Here is a 16,496-nt window from a genome sequence, read left to right as displayed (position 1 = left end):
AATGACCCCAAGCATACTTCCACAGTTGTGGCAAAATGGCTTAATGACAACAAAGTCAAGGTATTGAAGTGGCCATCACAAAGCTCTGACCTCAATCCTATAGAACATTTGTGGGCAGAACTGAAAGAGCGTGTGCGAGCAATGGAGGCCTACCAACCTGATTCAGTTACACCAGCTCTGTCAGGAGGAATGGATCAAAATTCACCCAACTTAATTATTGGAAGCTTGCTACCTGAAACGTTTGACCCAAGTTAAACGATTTAAAGGCAATGCTACCAAATACTAATTGAGTGTATGTAAACTTCTGACCCACTGGGAATGTGATGAAAGAAATAAAAGCTGAAATCACTCTCGACTATTATTCTGACAATTTAACATTCTTAAAATAAAGTGGTGATCCTAACTGACCTAAGAAAGGGAACTTTACTAGGGTTAAATGTCAGGGATTGTGACAAACTGAGTTTAAATCTATTTGACAAAGGTGTATGTAAACCTCTGACTTCAACTGTATCTCCCTCTAACTTTAAGCATCAGCTTTCAGAGCAGCTTTTAACTTTTCCTTTATTTTACTAGGCAAGTCAGTTAAGAACAAATTCTTATTTTCAATGACGGCCTAGAAATAGTGGGTAATAGTGGCCTTGTTCAGGGGCAGGACGACAGATTTGTACCAGCTCAGGGATTCGAACTTGCAAAGCTTATTGATCGCTGCGACTGTACACAGCCCATCTGTAAACAGCCCATCCAACCAACTACCTACCTCATCTCCATTTTTGTTTTTCTGCTCTTTTGCACACCAGTATTTCTATTTGCACATCCTCATCTGCACATCTATCACTCCAGTGTTAATTTTTAAATTGTAATTACTTCGCCACTATGGCCTATTTATTGCCTTACCTCCTTACTTCATTTGCACACAACGTAAACAGATTTTTCTATTGTGTTGTTGACTGTACTTTTGTTCATCCCATGTGTAACTCTGTGTTGTTGTTTTTGTCACACTGATTTGCTTTGTCTTGGCCAGGTCGCAGTTGTAAATGAGAACTTGTTCTCAATTGGCCTACCTGGTTAAATAAAGGTAAAATAAAAAACTGAGTGGCTACTCACTGTTTATTATCCTGCATAGTCACTTTACCCCTACCTACATGTACAAATTACCTCGACTAAATATTACCTCGACTAATTTCATCTACTCGGTAACCCTTGTAGCGTCATTATTGTTATTTTATTATGTTACTTAATTTTTTTTTTAAATAAAATAAAACTTAAGTTCATTTAGTAAATATTTTCTTCTCTCTATTTTCCTAAAACTGCATTGTTGGTTAAGGGCTTGTAAAGTAAGCATTTCATTGTCTTTATTTTCATTTTATTTAACCAGGCAAATCAGTTAAGAAAAATGTGTTATTTACAATGACAGCATAACCCGGAAGACGCAGGGCCAATTGTGCGCTGCCCTATGGGACTCCCAATCACGGCTGGTTGTGATACAGCCTGGACTCGAACCAGTGTGTCTGTAGTGACGCCTCTAGCACTGAGATAAAGTGCTTTAGACTCGGGAGGTCTACACCTGTTGTGTACGGCACATGTGATAAATAACATTTGAGTTGATTTGATTAACATTTGATGCCTACCGCCGGTTAACCCCAACGAAGAAGAATGGTCTGTTTGGTCTGTTTCGCAAGCGTTCCCAGAAGTCTCACGATGTTGCGCCTCTCGGTTTAGAAACTCTGTGACATTTGGTCAATCTATATTGTTATATTACAAAACTACTATTCCCATAATCCCCATCACGAATTACATTCGACGTCACCGAAAACATCATGGCGGGGTAGTGTGTTCATGAGCGCTAAACTTGGAATAAAACGTCAAACATATGGAATATATCTCTAAAAAATGAATTTAATCACGAGGTTTGTATTTGATTTGATCTTGATATGTATTTGGAGAAGAGGAAGTTAGTATTAGCTAGATTGCTTTCCTAGGCGTAGAACTTATAGCATGCTAACGTAAACTCGTACATCGCCTTGGTCCGTACAATTGCCCTTATTTTAGCGCCCCAAAAGCGTAATACTTCCAGATCAACTGTAATGTCAATACCATTGTAAAGCACAATTTCTCCCCTTTCAAACAAAATAAGTGACATGACCTAAACGCTGCCCGTTTCTGCATAATTCAAGCAGGCAACTGTAAAAATTGCGGGCGGGGAAGCAAAACTAATGCGTGATAGTGAGGAGGAGAGATGTGGGGAAATTGCTTTTTTTCACTCGATCTGTCCAATTTATCACCTTATCTCCTCTAAAATATAAATAAAACACTATAAAGAGTTTATATAATGTGTCATTAGATATCTATTTGAAGGTTTGTGTCGAATTTGAATCGGGTTTTTAGGGCGGTGCTAAAGTGATCTTAGAAGTAAAACAGGCTTTGAGAATGATGATTGCATGCAATGACGACGCAAAAAATGACGAGGTATCCCCCTTACCCCCGTCACTGTCCATTTCTTGTTTTTAAACGATGAGAGAAGTGCTACACCTGGTGGAGAGAGATTGTAAGACAGAAATAGTTGCTTTATGAGTGCTGTACGTTACGACATGACACGCCACGATGTAACGGAGGGTCCGTTTTTTCAACTTTTCTCCAATACTATAGAGCCATTACCATGTCGATCAAGGCTTGAATAAAAACCTAGTTCACCCCCTGGATTATACAGTCGCTACAGTCCCATTAGTTTTCTTTGTAGCCTCATTTGAATGTCGCGGTTACGCACATTTGTACTCAATGGGGTGAGTTTACGTTAATAATAATGCTCTTTCGCTGTTACTATTCTGTTATAACAAATGCTAGCTAGCTGGCAAGATAATACAATTACTTTATCAGATGTCTGTATCTCACTATACGTTTTCTGGTGCATGTATTTACCAACCCAATCATGTCATCATCTGTGTCACAGTCTCTCTCTGCAGTAGGACAGAATGCCGCAGATCCAGGATCAGTATTCGGCCCAACGTCAGGCCGGCGGGCAGAGGCCCAGCAGCCCTAGCCTCCTCCCAAGACACTCCTCCATCGTCCCAGGCCACCGAGGCTCCTTCCCAGGCAGGGGGCCAGGAGGTGGACACCACCACTACTGCAGTGCCAGAAACCCCCACAGAGTCCACCACACCCAGAGAGTGAGAAAATGTCTGTCATTAAATCAAATGTATTATAGTCCCTTTTACAGCAACATTTGTCAATGATTAGTTGCTGCTGGCCAGCAGTCAGAGCTGGTTCTGGATGTTAGTAACCTCTCATAGGATGTATAATTGTTGTACAATTGAGAACTGTTCAAGGTAACATGGGTTATACACACAAGTAACTTGCTTCTTTCCCAACAACCATCCACTGACTGTGTGGCTGCTCACGTATTCCTTGATTGTCAGCATTGTTTCTGATCCTTTTGGTATAGGGATGATAAAGACCCAAATGGTGAGGCTTCCAGTGGCACCCCCTCAGACAGTATTTAAAGGAGGAAGAGGTTCTCTTTCATGCCAAACTTTGCCAAACCCCGGGTGGCCGCAACCCCAGCCCTCACCCTCTACTCCTCCCGGAACTCCAAGTCCCCTGTGAGAGTGGGCACTGAGACCCTAGCCCCTGAGGCTCCAGGGGCCCCCCAGCGAGACAGATGCTGGACCCCCACAGGGCATGAGATGCCCAAGGCAGAGGCCCTCTGGAGGTAGTAGGCAGGCTAAAGTACAGCCCAAACCCAGCCCCCTGTCCCCATCTTCCCCAGCCCCTGAGACAACAACCCCCCCACTGGGGAAGCAGGCAGTGGATTACTCATCCCCGTCACAACAGACCCTGCAGGCAGCAGACAAGGAGGAAACATCCTCACAGCTCACCAAACAAGACAAAGGCAGCATCCAATTAGATCTCTCGAAAAAAACACCAGCCACTAAAGCTCCATCCACTCCATCAGAGAATGTCCCATCATCCTCCCTTTCACACGAAGAGGGCATCTCAGTATCTGAGAGAGCTAAGACTCTGGTAGCCAGGTCTGTGTCTGTTGGGCTCACCGGGTTGGCACCAAGAAAGTCCAGGCTTAGCAAGTTCCTGAATGACCCAACGGACCTGCAGAGGCTGGCCAAGGCCCGGAAGCTCAGAGAACTGCTGAGACAGGAGATGGAAAAGGTGAGATTGGTTTCAGTCTCACTGATTTTCTTTAGTTCAGAGATTAAGGCTTGATAATGTAATATTGTGAAGCTAACACATGATGCATGTTTGATAGCACAGACTCTGCAGAGAGTGTAGGTTTATTATTGCAAATTGATAGGTTAAGTGAAGCACTTAGTGTACCTCCAACACATACAGTTGAAGTTGGAAGTTTACATACACTTAGGTTGGAGTCATTAAAACTAGTTTTTCAACCACTCCACAGATTTCTTGTTAACAAACTATAGTTTTGGCAAGTCGGTGAGGACATCTACGTCCTATATCGACATAACCCGAAAGGCTGCTCAGCAAGGAAGAAGCCACTCATTCCAGCCTCTTCTCAGCCTATTGAGGACAGTCTGAGCACTGATGGAGGGATTGTGCATTCCTGGTGTAACTCGGACAGTTGTTGCCATCCTGTTACTGTCCCGCAGATGTGTTGTTCTGATGTACCGATCCTGTGCAGGTGTGGTTAAACTTGGTCTGCCACTGCGAGGACGATCAGATGTCCGTCCTGTCTCCCTGTAGTGCTGTTTTAGGCTTCTCACAGTATGGACATTGCAATTTATTGCCCTGGCCACATCTGCAGTCCTCATGCCTCCTTGCAGCATGCCTAAGGCATGTTCACGCAGATGAGCAGGGACCCTGGGCATCTTTCTTTTGGTGTTTTTCAGAGTCTGTAGAAAGGCCTCTTTAATGTCCCAAGTTTTCATAACTGTGACCTTAATTGCCTACCGTCTGTAAGCTGTTAGTGTCTTTAAAAACCATTCCACATGTGTTTGTTCATTAATTGTTTTGGTTTATTGAACAAGCATGGGAAACAGTGTTTAAACCCTTTACAATGAAGATCTGTGAAGTCATTTGGATTTTTACAAATGATCTTTGACAGACAGGGTCTTGAAAAAGGGACATTTCTTTTTTTGCTGAGTTTAGTAGCCTAGAGATTCTCAGTTAAATCAGTGGTTGCTGTCACTATTTCCAGATGCTAGATGGCAGCAAAGTAATCTGTCAAGATAATAATAATCATATAATGTTTCCATTTTAAAGATATCTCTTTATTGCTCCACTGTATATAACCGTGTAATGTTTTCAATGTGCAGAAACTGAGGAAAGCCAAGGTGTGTTTGAGTGAATATACGCTGGATCCCTCTAAAATGACCATGAGCGATCTTCTATACTACCTGCCTGATACCAACCCCATGACGTAAGGTTATATATAGGCTACCTTCCGTGTGGGTCCTATACAGTATAATCTGTGTTAAGAGAGTATTTCTGAGCCCTAAAACCCCTGTGGTGTGTTCCTACCAGGTCCTATCTGGAAGAGGAACAGAGGGAGAACCAGACTGTTCTGCCACTCACCCACCCAAGAGAAGTAGGCAGATTACAATGGAAGTGGAATAGATCACACAATATAAAGAGGTGTGCTATGCTGTTTAACCCAACTTAAACGACCATCTCTGTCCCCCACAGGTCCCCTGCGAGGCCCCCAATGCCAGAGGCCCCGGCTGAGACAGCAAGCCAGAGGGATGAAGATGAGGATGATGATGACGCTGACAATGGGGTGATTGTGCCGCGAGTGAGGGTGGCAGAGGACGGGTCTCTGATCATCGATGAGGAGAGGTCAGTGTTTAAAGAAGCTTTCTATGGTTCCTTTTGACTTCAATAGCCACTTGCCCGTTATCATGACTTATCAGTGTGAGCCATGTTACCTGACTTGGTGTGGGTGTGTCCTCCAGTTTGACGATAGAGGTCCTGAGGCAGAAAGGGCCAAATCCAGCTGATGATGGAGACCCGATCTTTGAGCGTGGCTCCACAACCACCTACTCTAGCTTTAGGAAAGGGACATACGTCAAACCCTGGTGCAACAAAGGTACAGTATGACAACCACTTGGTATCTGATGTGTACTCCCACATCATGCACAACTAGGCAATCTGTATTTGTTTCTGCACATTGAAACCAAAAGTCTTACTTAAACCAAAGGTGTGTGTTTCATCAGAGACAGACATGTTCTTCCTGGCTATCAATATGGTGGGAACAGACTTCTCTATGATTGGACAGCTGTTTCCTCACCGCGGTCGCATTGAGATCAAGGTATATATTACTGTATACGCTATGATAGTCTCAATATTTCCTGTATACAATAGAATATTCTAAATTATTAGCCTCATAAGAAATCACTGATATTAAGATATTTGCTTTACTCATCAAATACTGTAGGTTGGGCTGTATCACTTTAAAACTGTACTAGGCATGGTTGTGTTACTGCAGGTTTATAATTTGGTCTCCTGGTTTTTTTATCTTTCAGAACAAGTTCAAGAAAGAGGAGAGAGCAAACAGCTGGAGGATAGACAAGGCCTTCAGTAATTTTGGAAAACTATTTTATCAGAAGCATATTACTATACTTAGTCATTATAGATGGGATTGGGGAATCAAACGCATTATGGTATTTTCTTTGTTCAGAGGAGAGGCGTAGGCTGGATCTGGAGTTCTTCACTAGCCTCTTGGAGAAGATCTTGGGCAGTCCCCCACGGAGAAGAAAGTGATCAAGAAAAATAAGAGAAAACCAAAAGGTAACTAAATACATTTCCTTGTCTACTTCGTATTGGTCGTGTAGGGAGTTCCACCACAAGTCAATGCCTGAATTTCTCAGAGTGGATTTGCTATGTGTTGCATCTCATATTGCATCTCTCACCCATGTTATCTGGTGAAAGTGATGTGATTTCTTGGTCATAGTTCATATTAAGAGGGTAGTAATGTCTTCAGCCTCACTCACTAGCCATCCTTGCTTTCTGTATGGGTCTCAATATCTCTCTGCTCTCTCTCCATCAGAAAAGAAAGCAGTGAATCAGCTGAGTGACGTGGAGGAGGAGAGGTCCGATCCGGAGATGGACAGCGACGAGGTGGAGGGAGAGAAGGAGAACGTCTCTAACGTAGGGACCACACCTGCCGCTGACGCCACCACCCCCAAGAGAAGACGCAAAAGGAAGGATGGAGGAGAGTCCTCCCCTAAAAAAGCAACGTATGGAAAGAAAAAGAAGAGCAGCAACCTGATAACAAGTGATCAAGGTGCAGTAGAACCACCATGATTTCAGAAGTGCTTTTCACAGTAGCCATAAGTAAATTAAAATACACAATATCTAGTAACTTAGGATCTTGTCTTATTTACTGACATTGTTGTGTCCTCTGCTTCCTCAGAAGAGGCTGCTTCAGTCACCTGCTGAAAGGTAACATGTGCAGTTTGGAAACAATTTCACTATAGGATAGGAAACAAGTGTTACTTGCTGAGATATCTCTATAATGTATTTTTGTATTAGTTCAAAGCAAGCAGAAGGGCCAGTGGAAGGAGACAAGGGTCATGTGGAGATCAAACCAGTCCAGCTGTCCCGTGGTCGACCCCAGAGACCTCTCCCTAACCTGGGAAGGAAGTGGGGCCAGAGAGGCCTGCATCCCAAGACCAAGCCTAAAGATAAGGATAAAGATGGGCCCATACCTGTGGAGGAGGAGAACACTGAAGAAGGAGTTTCTAAGGAACAGGTTGGTCTTTGTGTTGGGAGGGAAACCTAATTTTAGTCAGAAAATAGAGCTTATATTCTTGTCAACATCATCGTAGATAGAAATGTTCCTGTGGTCATATCATATTTCAGGGCGGCAGATAGCTTAGCGGTTAGAGCGTTGGGCTAGTAACCTTTGAGCAAGACACTTAACTCTAATATGCTCCAGGAGCTCCGTACTACTATGGCTGACCCTGTAAAACAACCCATTTCCCTGCATCTATCTGCTGTATGTGATAAAACATATAAACTGAGTATACAAAACATTAAGAAGACCTTCCTAATATTGAGTTGCACCCCTTTAGCCCTCAGAACAGCCTCAATTCATAAGGGGATTGGACTACAAGGTGTCGACAGCGTTCCACAGGGATGCTGGCCCATGTTGACTCCAATGCTTCCCACAGTTGTTTCAAGTTGGCTGGATGTCCATTGGGTGGTGGACCATTGTTGATACACACGGGAAACTGTTGAGTGTGAAAAACCCAGCAGTGTTGCAGTTCTTGACCCATAACCGTTGCGCCTGGCACCTTCTACCATACCCCATTCAAAGGCACTTCAGTCTTTTGTCTTGCACATTCACCCTCTAAATGGCACACATACACAATCCATGTCTCAATTGTTTCAAGGCTTAAAATCCTTCTTTAATAATATCCTCTTAAAGATCTGACCCTTTTTTTTTTAAATTTGCCTAAAATGACATACCCAAATCTAACTGCCTGTAGCTCACGACCTGAAGCAGGGATATGCATATTCTTGATACTATTTGAAAGGAAACACTTTGAAGTTTGTGGAAATGTGAAATTAATGTAGGACAATATAACACATTAGATCTGGTTAACCTCTTGATGCTACCCATCCCGGATCCGGGATCGTGACTACGGCTCAAGCTCATTAGCATAACACAAAATGTGAAAAAATATTCTTAGACATATTTAACCTCCACACCTACACAAGTCCAATAGCTCAAATGAAAGATAAACACCTTGTTCATCTACCCAGCAAGTCAGATTTCTAAAATGTTTTACGGCGAAAACATAGCACACATTTATATTAGACCACCACCGAAACAAAAGGCAAACGGCGGCCATTTTGTCAGAAAATATAAAATTTAAAAGTAGGATTAAAAAATAAATAATTCACTAACCTTTTGAAAATCTTCATCAGATGACAGTAATATTACATGTTACACAGTACATTTTTTTTTTTCAATAATATGCCATTAATATCCATAAATCTCTGTTTACAATGACGACATTTCAAAAATGCTACTCAAAATGTCCGGAGAAATTATGATAGCTCGGACAGATAACGTCAGATAACAAGCAATAAACATGACTAAATATACATGTTCTACATATAGTTACAAAGATACACTTCTTCTTAATACAACCGCTGTGTTACATTTATTTTTAACGTTACAGAATTCGTTCACTAGTCTATGCTATGAGTCGGCGCTCAGATATTAGCAGTGTCTCCTCTACGTTTGGAGTCCACAGAAACCCAAAATAACCACATAAATATTCCCTTACATTTGATGTTCTTCGATCAGAAGACGTAGAAGGAGTCATACTTACCCAATACATCGTTTGGTTTCAAGTTGTGCGTCTTTGTATTAGCATATGCTAACAGCTTCAGCTGAAATGCACCCAAAATAACTTCTGCTCCTTCTGGTCCCGCACTCTTGCGCAATCAAACTTCAAAATTACATATTATATGTCAACTAAACTGGTCAAACTAAGTGCAGAATCGAGCAAAATGATGTTTTTATCATGTAAAACAATGATAATCGCAAACAAACGAACCGGCTTCAACTGGTGTCTATTGGAAAAGAACGTTCTCCAAATCGGCCGCGCGCAATAGAGTGCATGTATGTGAGAGTGAACCGGGCATTTTCGCCCGCCAAAGGATGAGGGAGCACGAAATTCAAACAATGAACGTGCCAATTGAAAGCAGACATCGCGCTGAACAAATACATACTGTTCCCAGATCGGTAGCTGCCTGGGAAGGGTGGGGGCGATGACGTCAAAGTTGACCCAACTTTTCTCTTGACAAGAGAGAGTTTGGGAGAAAGGCTGCCCTGAGAGTTCTGCTTTACATACAGACATAATTTAAACGGTTTTAGAAACTTTAGAGTGTTTTCTATTCAATAATTATTATTATATGCATATGTTAGCAATTTTGGAAAAAAATATTTTCAGTTTACTATGGGCACGCACTTCCTCCAACGGGGGCAGTATTGAGCCATAAGCTCAAGAGGTTAAAAGATAATGCAAACAAAAAACGTGCACTTTCAATTTTTTCCCTATCATTTTGAAATGCAAGAGAAAGGCCATAATATCATATAGGAGTTTAGGAGCAATTTAGATTTTGGCCACCAGATGACAGCAGTGTGTGTGCAAAGTTGTGCAATAATGCACAATATTTTCTATAAAGTCTGGCCGAATGTGCCGAATTGGTCAATTTATACATCTTCAAGTACATAACTATAGAGAACATACAAAAATGAAGTTTACACACTCCCAGGAATGTCATACATGATGGATCATTAGCTTCCCTACAGAAAAATCACATCTAGATGGCCGGACGGGGTGGGTGTGGAGCCAGAGACAGCAGTTGGGTCAAACTGCAGAACCCAGTCCCTACATTTGAATATAAAAATAATTTTATCAAACAAAACTATCAGACACTCAGAATGATAAATCAGAGCAAGATTACTGAATATAAGTACATGACTTACCTTCAGAGGTGAATGTATCAAACCAGTTGCCGTGATAGTTTTTTGTTGTTGTGCACTCTCCTCAAACAATACCATGGCATTTCACTGTAATAGCTACTGTAAATTGGACAGTGCAGTTAGATTAACAATAATTTAAGTTTGCTGTTACTTACAACATCATTCTAGTCACATTAGCGCACGTTAGCAACAACCGTCCCGGTATAGGGACACCGATCCTACGGGATCTTTAAGAGGTTTTAACCTGTCTTCTCATGTGAAATGTTGGGAAACCACATGTCTGTGTCATGAAAAATTGTCATGTGGAACTTCACATGTGTATATGCAAACCACATGTGATTTGTTCTCGTGAAATTCCATGTGAAATGTCACGTGTCCACAAACCCAGTGTTTTTTCTCATGTGTTTTTATTAAGGGTATCCTGTTATCATTAGCCTCTTTACCTGTGTACCTGATACCACAGCCCTGATACAGCACATCTGCTGATGGTATGCCCTTCCTTACCTGCTTTGGCGATCTTTTGTCAGAACTAACACTATTGCGCATCACCTAAGACCTAGGTGTTGTCTTAAGTGCCTTTTTTAACTGTATTTTACCTTCATCTACACTGACTGAAGTGGATTTAACAGTGACATCAATAAGGGATCATAGGCTTCACCTGGATTCACCTGGTCAGTCTATATCGTGGAGGCAGCTCTGCAGAGTCGTCACTAACTGCCACAGTCTAACTGCCAAAATCTGATTTTAAACCTAACCTTAACCACACTGCTAACCCTAATGCCTAACCCTAACCTTAAATTAAGACCATAAAGCTCATTTTTGTTTTAATGAAATTTAGCAATATAGCCAATTTTGACATTGCAGCTCACACACAATTGTTTATTTTCCTTATTCATTTAAAACATTTGTAACGCTCTATCAACTCAGATAGTACTGTCCAACCTCTACTTTAACTCACTTTCAGGTTGATAAAGCTGCTTCCTCGAAAGTTAGTCAAAAGAAGAAGGAGAAAGCTGGTGATGTTTCTTCATCTGAGGAAGAGGAGGAAGAAGCCAACAATAAACTCATCAAATCCACCAGGTAGGTACAGTTGAAGTCAGAAGTTTACATACACTTAAGTTGGAGTCACTAAAACTCGTTTTTCAACCACTCCACAAATTTCTTGTTAACAAACTATAGTTTTGGAAAGTCTGTTAGGACATCTACTTTGTGCATGACACAAGTCATTTTTCCAACAATTTACAGACAGATTATTTCACATATAATTCACTGAATCACAATTCCAGTGGGTCAGAAGTTTACATACACTAAGTAGACTGTGCCTTAAAACAGCCTGGAAAATTCCAGAAAATGATGGCATGGCTTTAGAAGCTTCTGATGGGCAAATTAACATAATTGCCTGTTTGCTTGACATCATGGGAAAATCTAAAGAAATCAGCCAAATAATTGTAGACCTCCACAAGTCTGGTTCATCCTTGGAAGCAATTTACCAATGGCCTGAAGGTACCACGTTCATCTGTACAAACAATAGTACGCAAGTATAAACACCATGGGACCACGTAGCCGTCATACCGCTCAGGAAGGAGATGCGTTCTGTCTCCTAGAGATGAATGTACTTTGGTGCGAAAGGTGCAAATCAATCCCAGGACAACAGCAAAGGACCTTGTGAAGATGCTGGAGGAAACGGGTACAAAAGTATCTATATCCACAGTAAAACGAGTCCTATATCGACATAAAAGGCCACTCAGCAAGGAAGAAGCCACTGCTCCAAAACCACCCTAAAAAAGCCAGACTATGGTTTGCAACTGCACATGGGGACAAAGATTGTACTTTTTGGAGAAATGTCCTCTGGTTTGATGAAACAAAAATAGAACTGTTTGGCCATAATGACCATCGTTATGTTTGGAAGAAAAAGGGGGAGGCTTGCAAGCCGAAGAACACCATCCCAACCGTGAAGCACGGGGATGGCAGCATCATGTTGTTGGGGTGAATTGCTGCAGGAGGGACTGGTGCACTTCACAAAATAGATGGCATCATTTTTTTTTATATACCTTTATTTAACTAGGCAAGTCAGTTAAGAACAAAATCTTATTTTCAATGACGGCCTAGGAACAGTGGGTTAACTGCCTGTTCAGGGGCAGAACGACAGATTTGTACCTTGTCAGCTTGGGGATTTGAACTTGCAACCTTCTGGTTACTAGTCCAACTTTACTAGTCCAACCTTCCGGTTACTAGTCTAACCACTAGGCTACCCTGCAGCCCCATTATGTGTATGAAAATGGTATATTGAAGCAACATCTCAAGACATCAGTTAAAGCTTTGTCGCAAATGGGTCTTCCAAATGGACAATGACCCCAAGCATACTTCCAAAGTTGTGGCAAAATGGCTTTAGGACAACAAAGTCAAGGTATTGGCGTGGCCATCACAAAGCCCTGACCTCAATTAAATAGAAAATCTGAAAAAGCACATGCGAGCAAGGAGGCCGATAAACCTGACTCAGTTACACCAGCCCTGTCAGGAGGAATGGGCCAAAATTCACCCAACTTCTTGTGGGAAGCTTGTAGAAAGCTACCTGAAACGTTTGACCCAAGTTAAACAATTTAAAGGCAATGCTACCAAATACTAGTTGAGTGTATGTAAACCTTTGACCCACTGGGAATGTGATGAAAGAAATAAAAGCTGAAATAAATAATTTTCTCTACTATTATTCTGACATTTCACATTCTTAAAATGAAGTGGTGATCTCAACTGACCTAAGACAGGGAAGTTTTACTATGTTTCGATGTCAGGAATTGTGAAAAACTGAGTTTAAATCTATTTGACTAAGGTGTATGTAAACTTCCAACTTCAACTGTGCATATATATATATATATATATATATATATATATATATATATATATATATATATATATATATATATATATATATATATATATATATATATATATATATATATATATATATATATATTATATACACACACACACAAGGTCACAGCCATGGATTTTAATGGGCAATCTAACTGTTTGTTTGTGTATTTAACATCTGCTAACCATGTGTATGTGACAAATAAAATTTGATTTGATTTATTTCAGGTATGGTAGAATACCCCAAAAGACACAGCTCCTGAATTACCCTGCAAATGAGGAGGGGGACTTGCCCTCTGACTCTGCCCCTGCTCCTGCCTCAAACGGATCCCCCTCCACTTCCTCCTCATCTACCAAGCTGAAAGCCAAACCAAGGGCCAAAATCAAACCTGGCACCGCCCTGCCAGGTAGGAAGGTCCAATCAGTGGCCCGGAAACCCAAGCTGATAACCCTGAGGGCATCCCAGTCTGAAGATGATGATGAGGAGGGAGGAAGAGAACAGAAAGAGGAGGCACAGGCCCAGGAGGACCACCACAATCCCACAAGTGTCTGGGAGGAGAACCAGGTGTCAGCGTTTGTTCCTATGAGCCTTCGCTCGCCACAACTCGTCGCCACAGAGGTTGAGGAGACCATAGAGGAGGTGAGAGTGGTGACACACATACCATTTTCATACTGCTGAGTCGACATGTACAGCGCTGGAACTGTACTAGAAAGGGCAAGGTGAATATTAAATATCAACTCCAGCACAGTGCGATATAGATTGGCTCAATGGTGTGAAAGGGGTGACAGAGTCTACAGTCCTGGGGATGTAAATCTTCTCATAATGGATTCACCTATGTATTTTTAGTTATTTTTGGGGTTAATTTACACTGATTGGAAAAGTATTTAGACCCCTTGACTTTTTCCACATTTTGTTGCGTTACAGCCGTATTCTAAAATGGATTAAATATTTTTTTCCCCTCATCAATCTACACACAATACCCCATAATGACAAATCTGCAATACCCCCACTGGTTTACCCATTCATTCACTCTCTGACTTGCTCTTCACAAAGCTGTTTTAGTTATCTTAAACCTTTAAATGCACCACAATCTTCCCTCTGTATGTATTTTTATTAGTTTATTATCAGTTTTATCATGCATGATTTTCCATCCTTTAACCTTCCTCCCTGTCCTCCTCTCCTCCACTCACAGCTTGATATCTCCACCAATCTGCCTGACGTCCTAGCTCTATCCCAGGATGCATTCTGTCCTGACTTGTCATGCGATAAAGGCGCAGGGTAAAATGGGCACAGTGCCCTGTGAACATCAGTTGGACCTGTTTGTAGTAAGTCATCATGTGCCCTGTCTTGTGTGGACAAAATGTGTTTCCCTTTTCGTCAGGAGTATTCAACTGGGGGTACTGCAGGGGGTCCACATAAAATATTATAAATAAACTGGATTTTTAAATATATATATTTTTTTATGAATATGTTTTTCTTATGTCAACTTTATTTCTCAACTCCTAATATTGAGCCAATTACACTCACTGGAGTCAGTTACACTCACTGGAGTCAGTTACACTCACTGGAGTCAGTTACACTCACTGGAGTCAATTACACTCACGAGTCAATTACACTCACTGGAGTCAATTACACTCACTGGAGTCAATTACACTCACTGGAGTCAATTACACTCACTGGAGTCAGTTACACTCACTGGAGTCAGTTACACTCACTGGAGTCAGTTACACTCACTGGAGTCAGTTACACTCACTGGAGTCAATTACACTCACTGGAGTCAATTACACTCACTGGAGTCAGTTACACTCACTGGAGTCAGTTACACTCACTGGAGTCAGTTACACTCACTGGAGTCAGTTACACTCACTGGAGTCAGTTACACTCACTGGAGTCAATAACACTCACTGGAGTCAATAACACTCACTGGAGTCAGTTACACTCACTGGCGTCAATAACACTCACTGGAGTCAATTACACTCACTGGAGTCAATTACACTCACTGGAGTCAATTACACTCAATGGAGTCAGTTACACTCACTGGAGTAACTGACATGCTTTTTCAAAGTCTCTGCTAATAGGCTACCAGTCAATAGGCTACCAGTCAATAGGCTACCAGTGTGGCAAGTGGTGCTGGTAGCTTTTTTTTTGCCAGCACATTGCTAACCTCTGTTTAACCAGCTAAACAGCTACTTCTGGCAGAAATGTTTCTGGAGTTACTTTTCTAGCTAAAAGTTTGTAGTTTGGACCTACAGCATACCTCCTCTTCCAATTATTATGTGGGGAGGTCAAAATAGTTTTTCATTGTCTACCAAATCTATTCATTTTTAAATGTTGATTACTTCTCCTTGCCATTATCATTCACCTAATGATAAGACAAGAGGTGAAAAAATATGCTTTTGCTAATGTATGATGGAAAGGTTGAAGACCCCTCCTATACAGCGCCCTGGAAAGTATTTGGACCCCCTGATTTTTTCCACATTATGTTACGTTACAACCTTATTCTAAAATGTATTTAAAAAATACAATTCCATCATCAATCTACACACACTACCCCATAATGAAAATCAAAACAGGTTTTTAGAAATGTTCTACAAATTTAACATCACATTTACATAAGTATTCAGACCCTTTACTCAGTACTTTGTTGAAGATTTTGCACACAATGTATATAGATTATTTTTTTCTTTTTTTCTACTGTGTTATTGACTTATTTTTTGTTTACTCCATGTGTAACTCTGTGTTGTTGTCTGTTCACACTGCTATGCTTTATCTTGGCCAGGTTGCAGTTGTAAATGAGAACTTGTTCTCAACTAGCCTACCTGGTTAAATAAAGGTGAAATATTTTTAATTTTTTTTTTAAAAAGCACATTTGGCAGCGAAAACAGCCTCGAGTCTTCTTGGGTATGACGCTACAAGCTTGGCACACTTGTATTTGTGGAGTTTCTCCCATTATTCTCTGCAGATCCACTCAAGGTCTGTCAGGTTGGCTGGGGAGTGTTGCTGCACAGCTATTTCCAGGTCTCTCCAGAGATGTTTGATCGGGTTCAAGTCCGGACTCTGGCTGGGCCACTCAAGGCCATTCAGAGACCTGTCCTGAAGCCACTCCTGCGATGTCTTGGCTGTGTGCTTAGGGTCGTTGTCCTGTTGGAAGGTGAACCT

General features: G+C 41.5%; 2 protein-coding genes across 2 annotated transcripts; both read left to right on the top strand.

Moving 5' to 3' along the window:
* Window positions 1-2,874: 2,874 nt before the first annotated feature.
* On the top strand, window positions 2,875-6,753 carry LOC112257253 (transcription factor TFIIIB component B'' homolog). Its single transcript, XM_024430754.1, has 10 exons — window positions 2,875-3,164; window positions 3,414-3,459; window positions 3,622-4,161; window positions 5,283-5,386; window positions 5,491-5,601; window positions 5,653-5,802; window positions 5,919-6,052; window positions 6,180-6,274; window positions 6,489-6,543; window positions 6,644-6,753. The coding sequence occupies exons 1-10, from the start codon at window positions 2,875-2,877 to the stop codon at window positions 6,724-6,726; spliced, it is 1,608 nt and encodes a 535-aa protein (XP_024286522.1). The 3' UTR covers window positions 6,727-6,753.
* A 124-nt stretch (window positions 6,754-6,877) lies between these two features.
* On the top strand, window positions 6,878-14,805 carry LOC112257252 (transcription factor TFIIIB component B'' homolog). Its single transcript, XM_024430753.2, has 8 exons — window positions 6,878-6,887; window positions 7,013-7,159; window positions 7,242-7,249; window positions 7,379-7,407; window positions 7,498-7,717; window positions 11,433-11,548; window positions 13,565-13,976; window positions 14,530-14,805. Exons 1-8 carry the CDS (start codon window positions 6,878-6,880, stop codon window positions 14,617-14,619), a joined length of 1,032 nt encoding a protein of 343 aa, XP_024286521.1. The 3' UTR covers window positions 14,620-14,805.
* Window positions 14,806-16,496: the final 1,691 nt, after the last annotated feature.

The sequence above is a fragment of the Oncorhynchus tshawytscha genome, linkage group LG09, assembly GCF_018296145.1.
Source record: "Oncorhynchus tshawytscha isolate Ot180627B linkage group LG09, Otsh_v2.0, whole genome shotgun sequence".
Classification (NCBI taxonomy): domain Eukaryota; kingdom Metazoa; phylum Chordata; class Actinopteri; order Salmoniformes; family Salmonidae; genus Oncorhynchus; species Oncorhynchus tshawytscha.
The sequence above is the reverse complement of the archived record's forward strand: the minus strand, read 5'-3'. Positions and strand labels throughout refer to the sequence as shown.

What these genes read in the sequence shown, in the direction of transcription:
- LOC112257253 (XM_024430754.1), top strand. Translation starts at nt 2,875, where the DNA reads ATGTCTGTATCTCACTATACGTTTTCTGGTGCATGTATTTACCAACCC. An exon ending in GGATGATAAAGACCCAAATG is followed by an intron (nt 3,460 to 3,621) that starts GTGAGGCTTCCA and finishes CTGAGACCCTAG; the next exon opens with CCCCTGAGGCTCCAGGGGCC. An exon ending in AGATCACACAATATAAAGAG is followed by an intron (nt 5,602 to 5,652) that starts GTGTGCTATGCT and finishes TGTCCCCCACAG; the next exon opens with GTCCCCTGCGAGGCCCCCAA.
- LOC112257252 (XM_024430753.2), top strand. An exon ending in AAGGAGTTTCTAAGGAACAG is followed by an intron (nt 7,718 to 11,432) that starts GTTGGTCTTTGT and finishes ACTCACTTTCAG; the next exon opens with GTTGATAAAGCTGCTTCCTC. An exon ending in AAACTCATCAAATCCACCAG is followed by an intron (nt 11,549 to 13,564) that starts GTAGGTACAGTT and finishes GATTTATTTCAG; the next exon opens with GTATGGTAGAATACCCCAAA.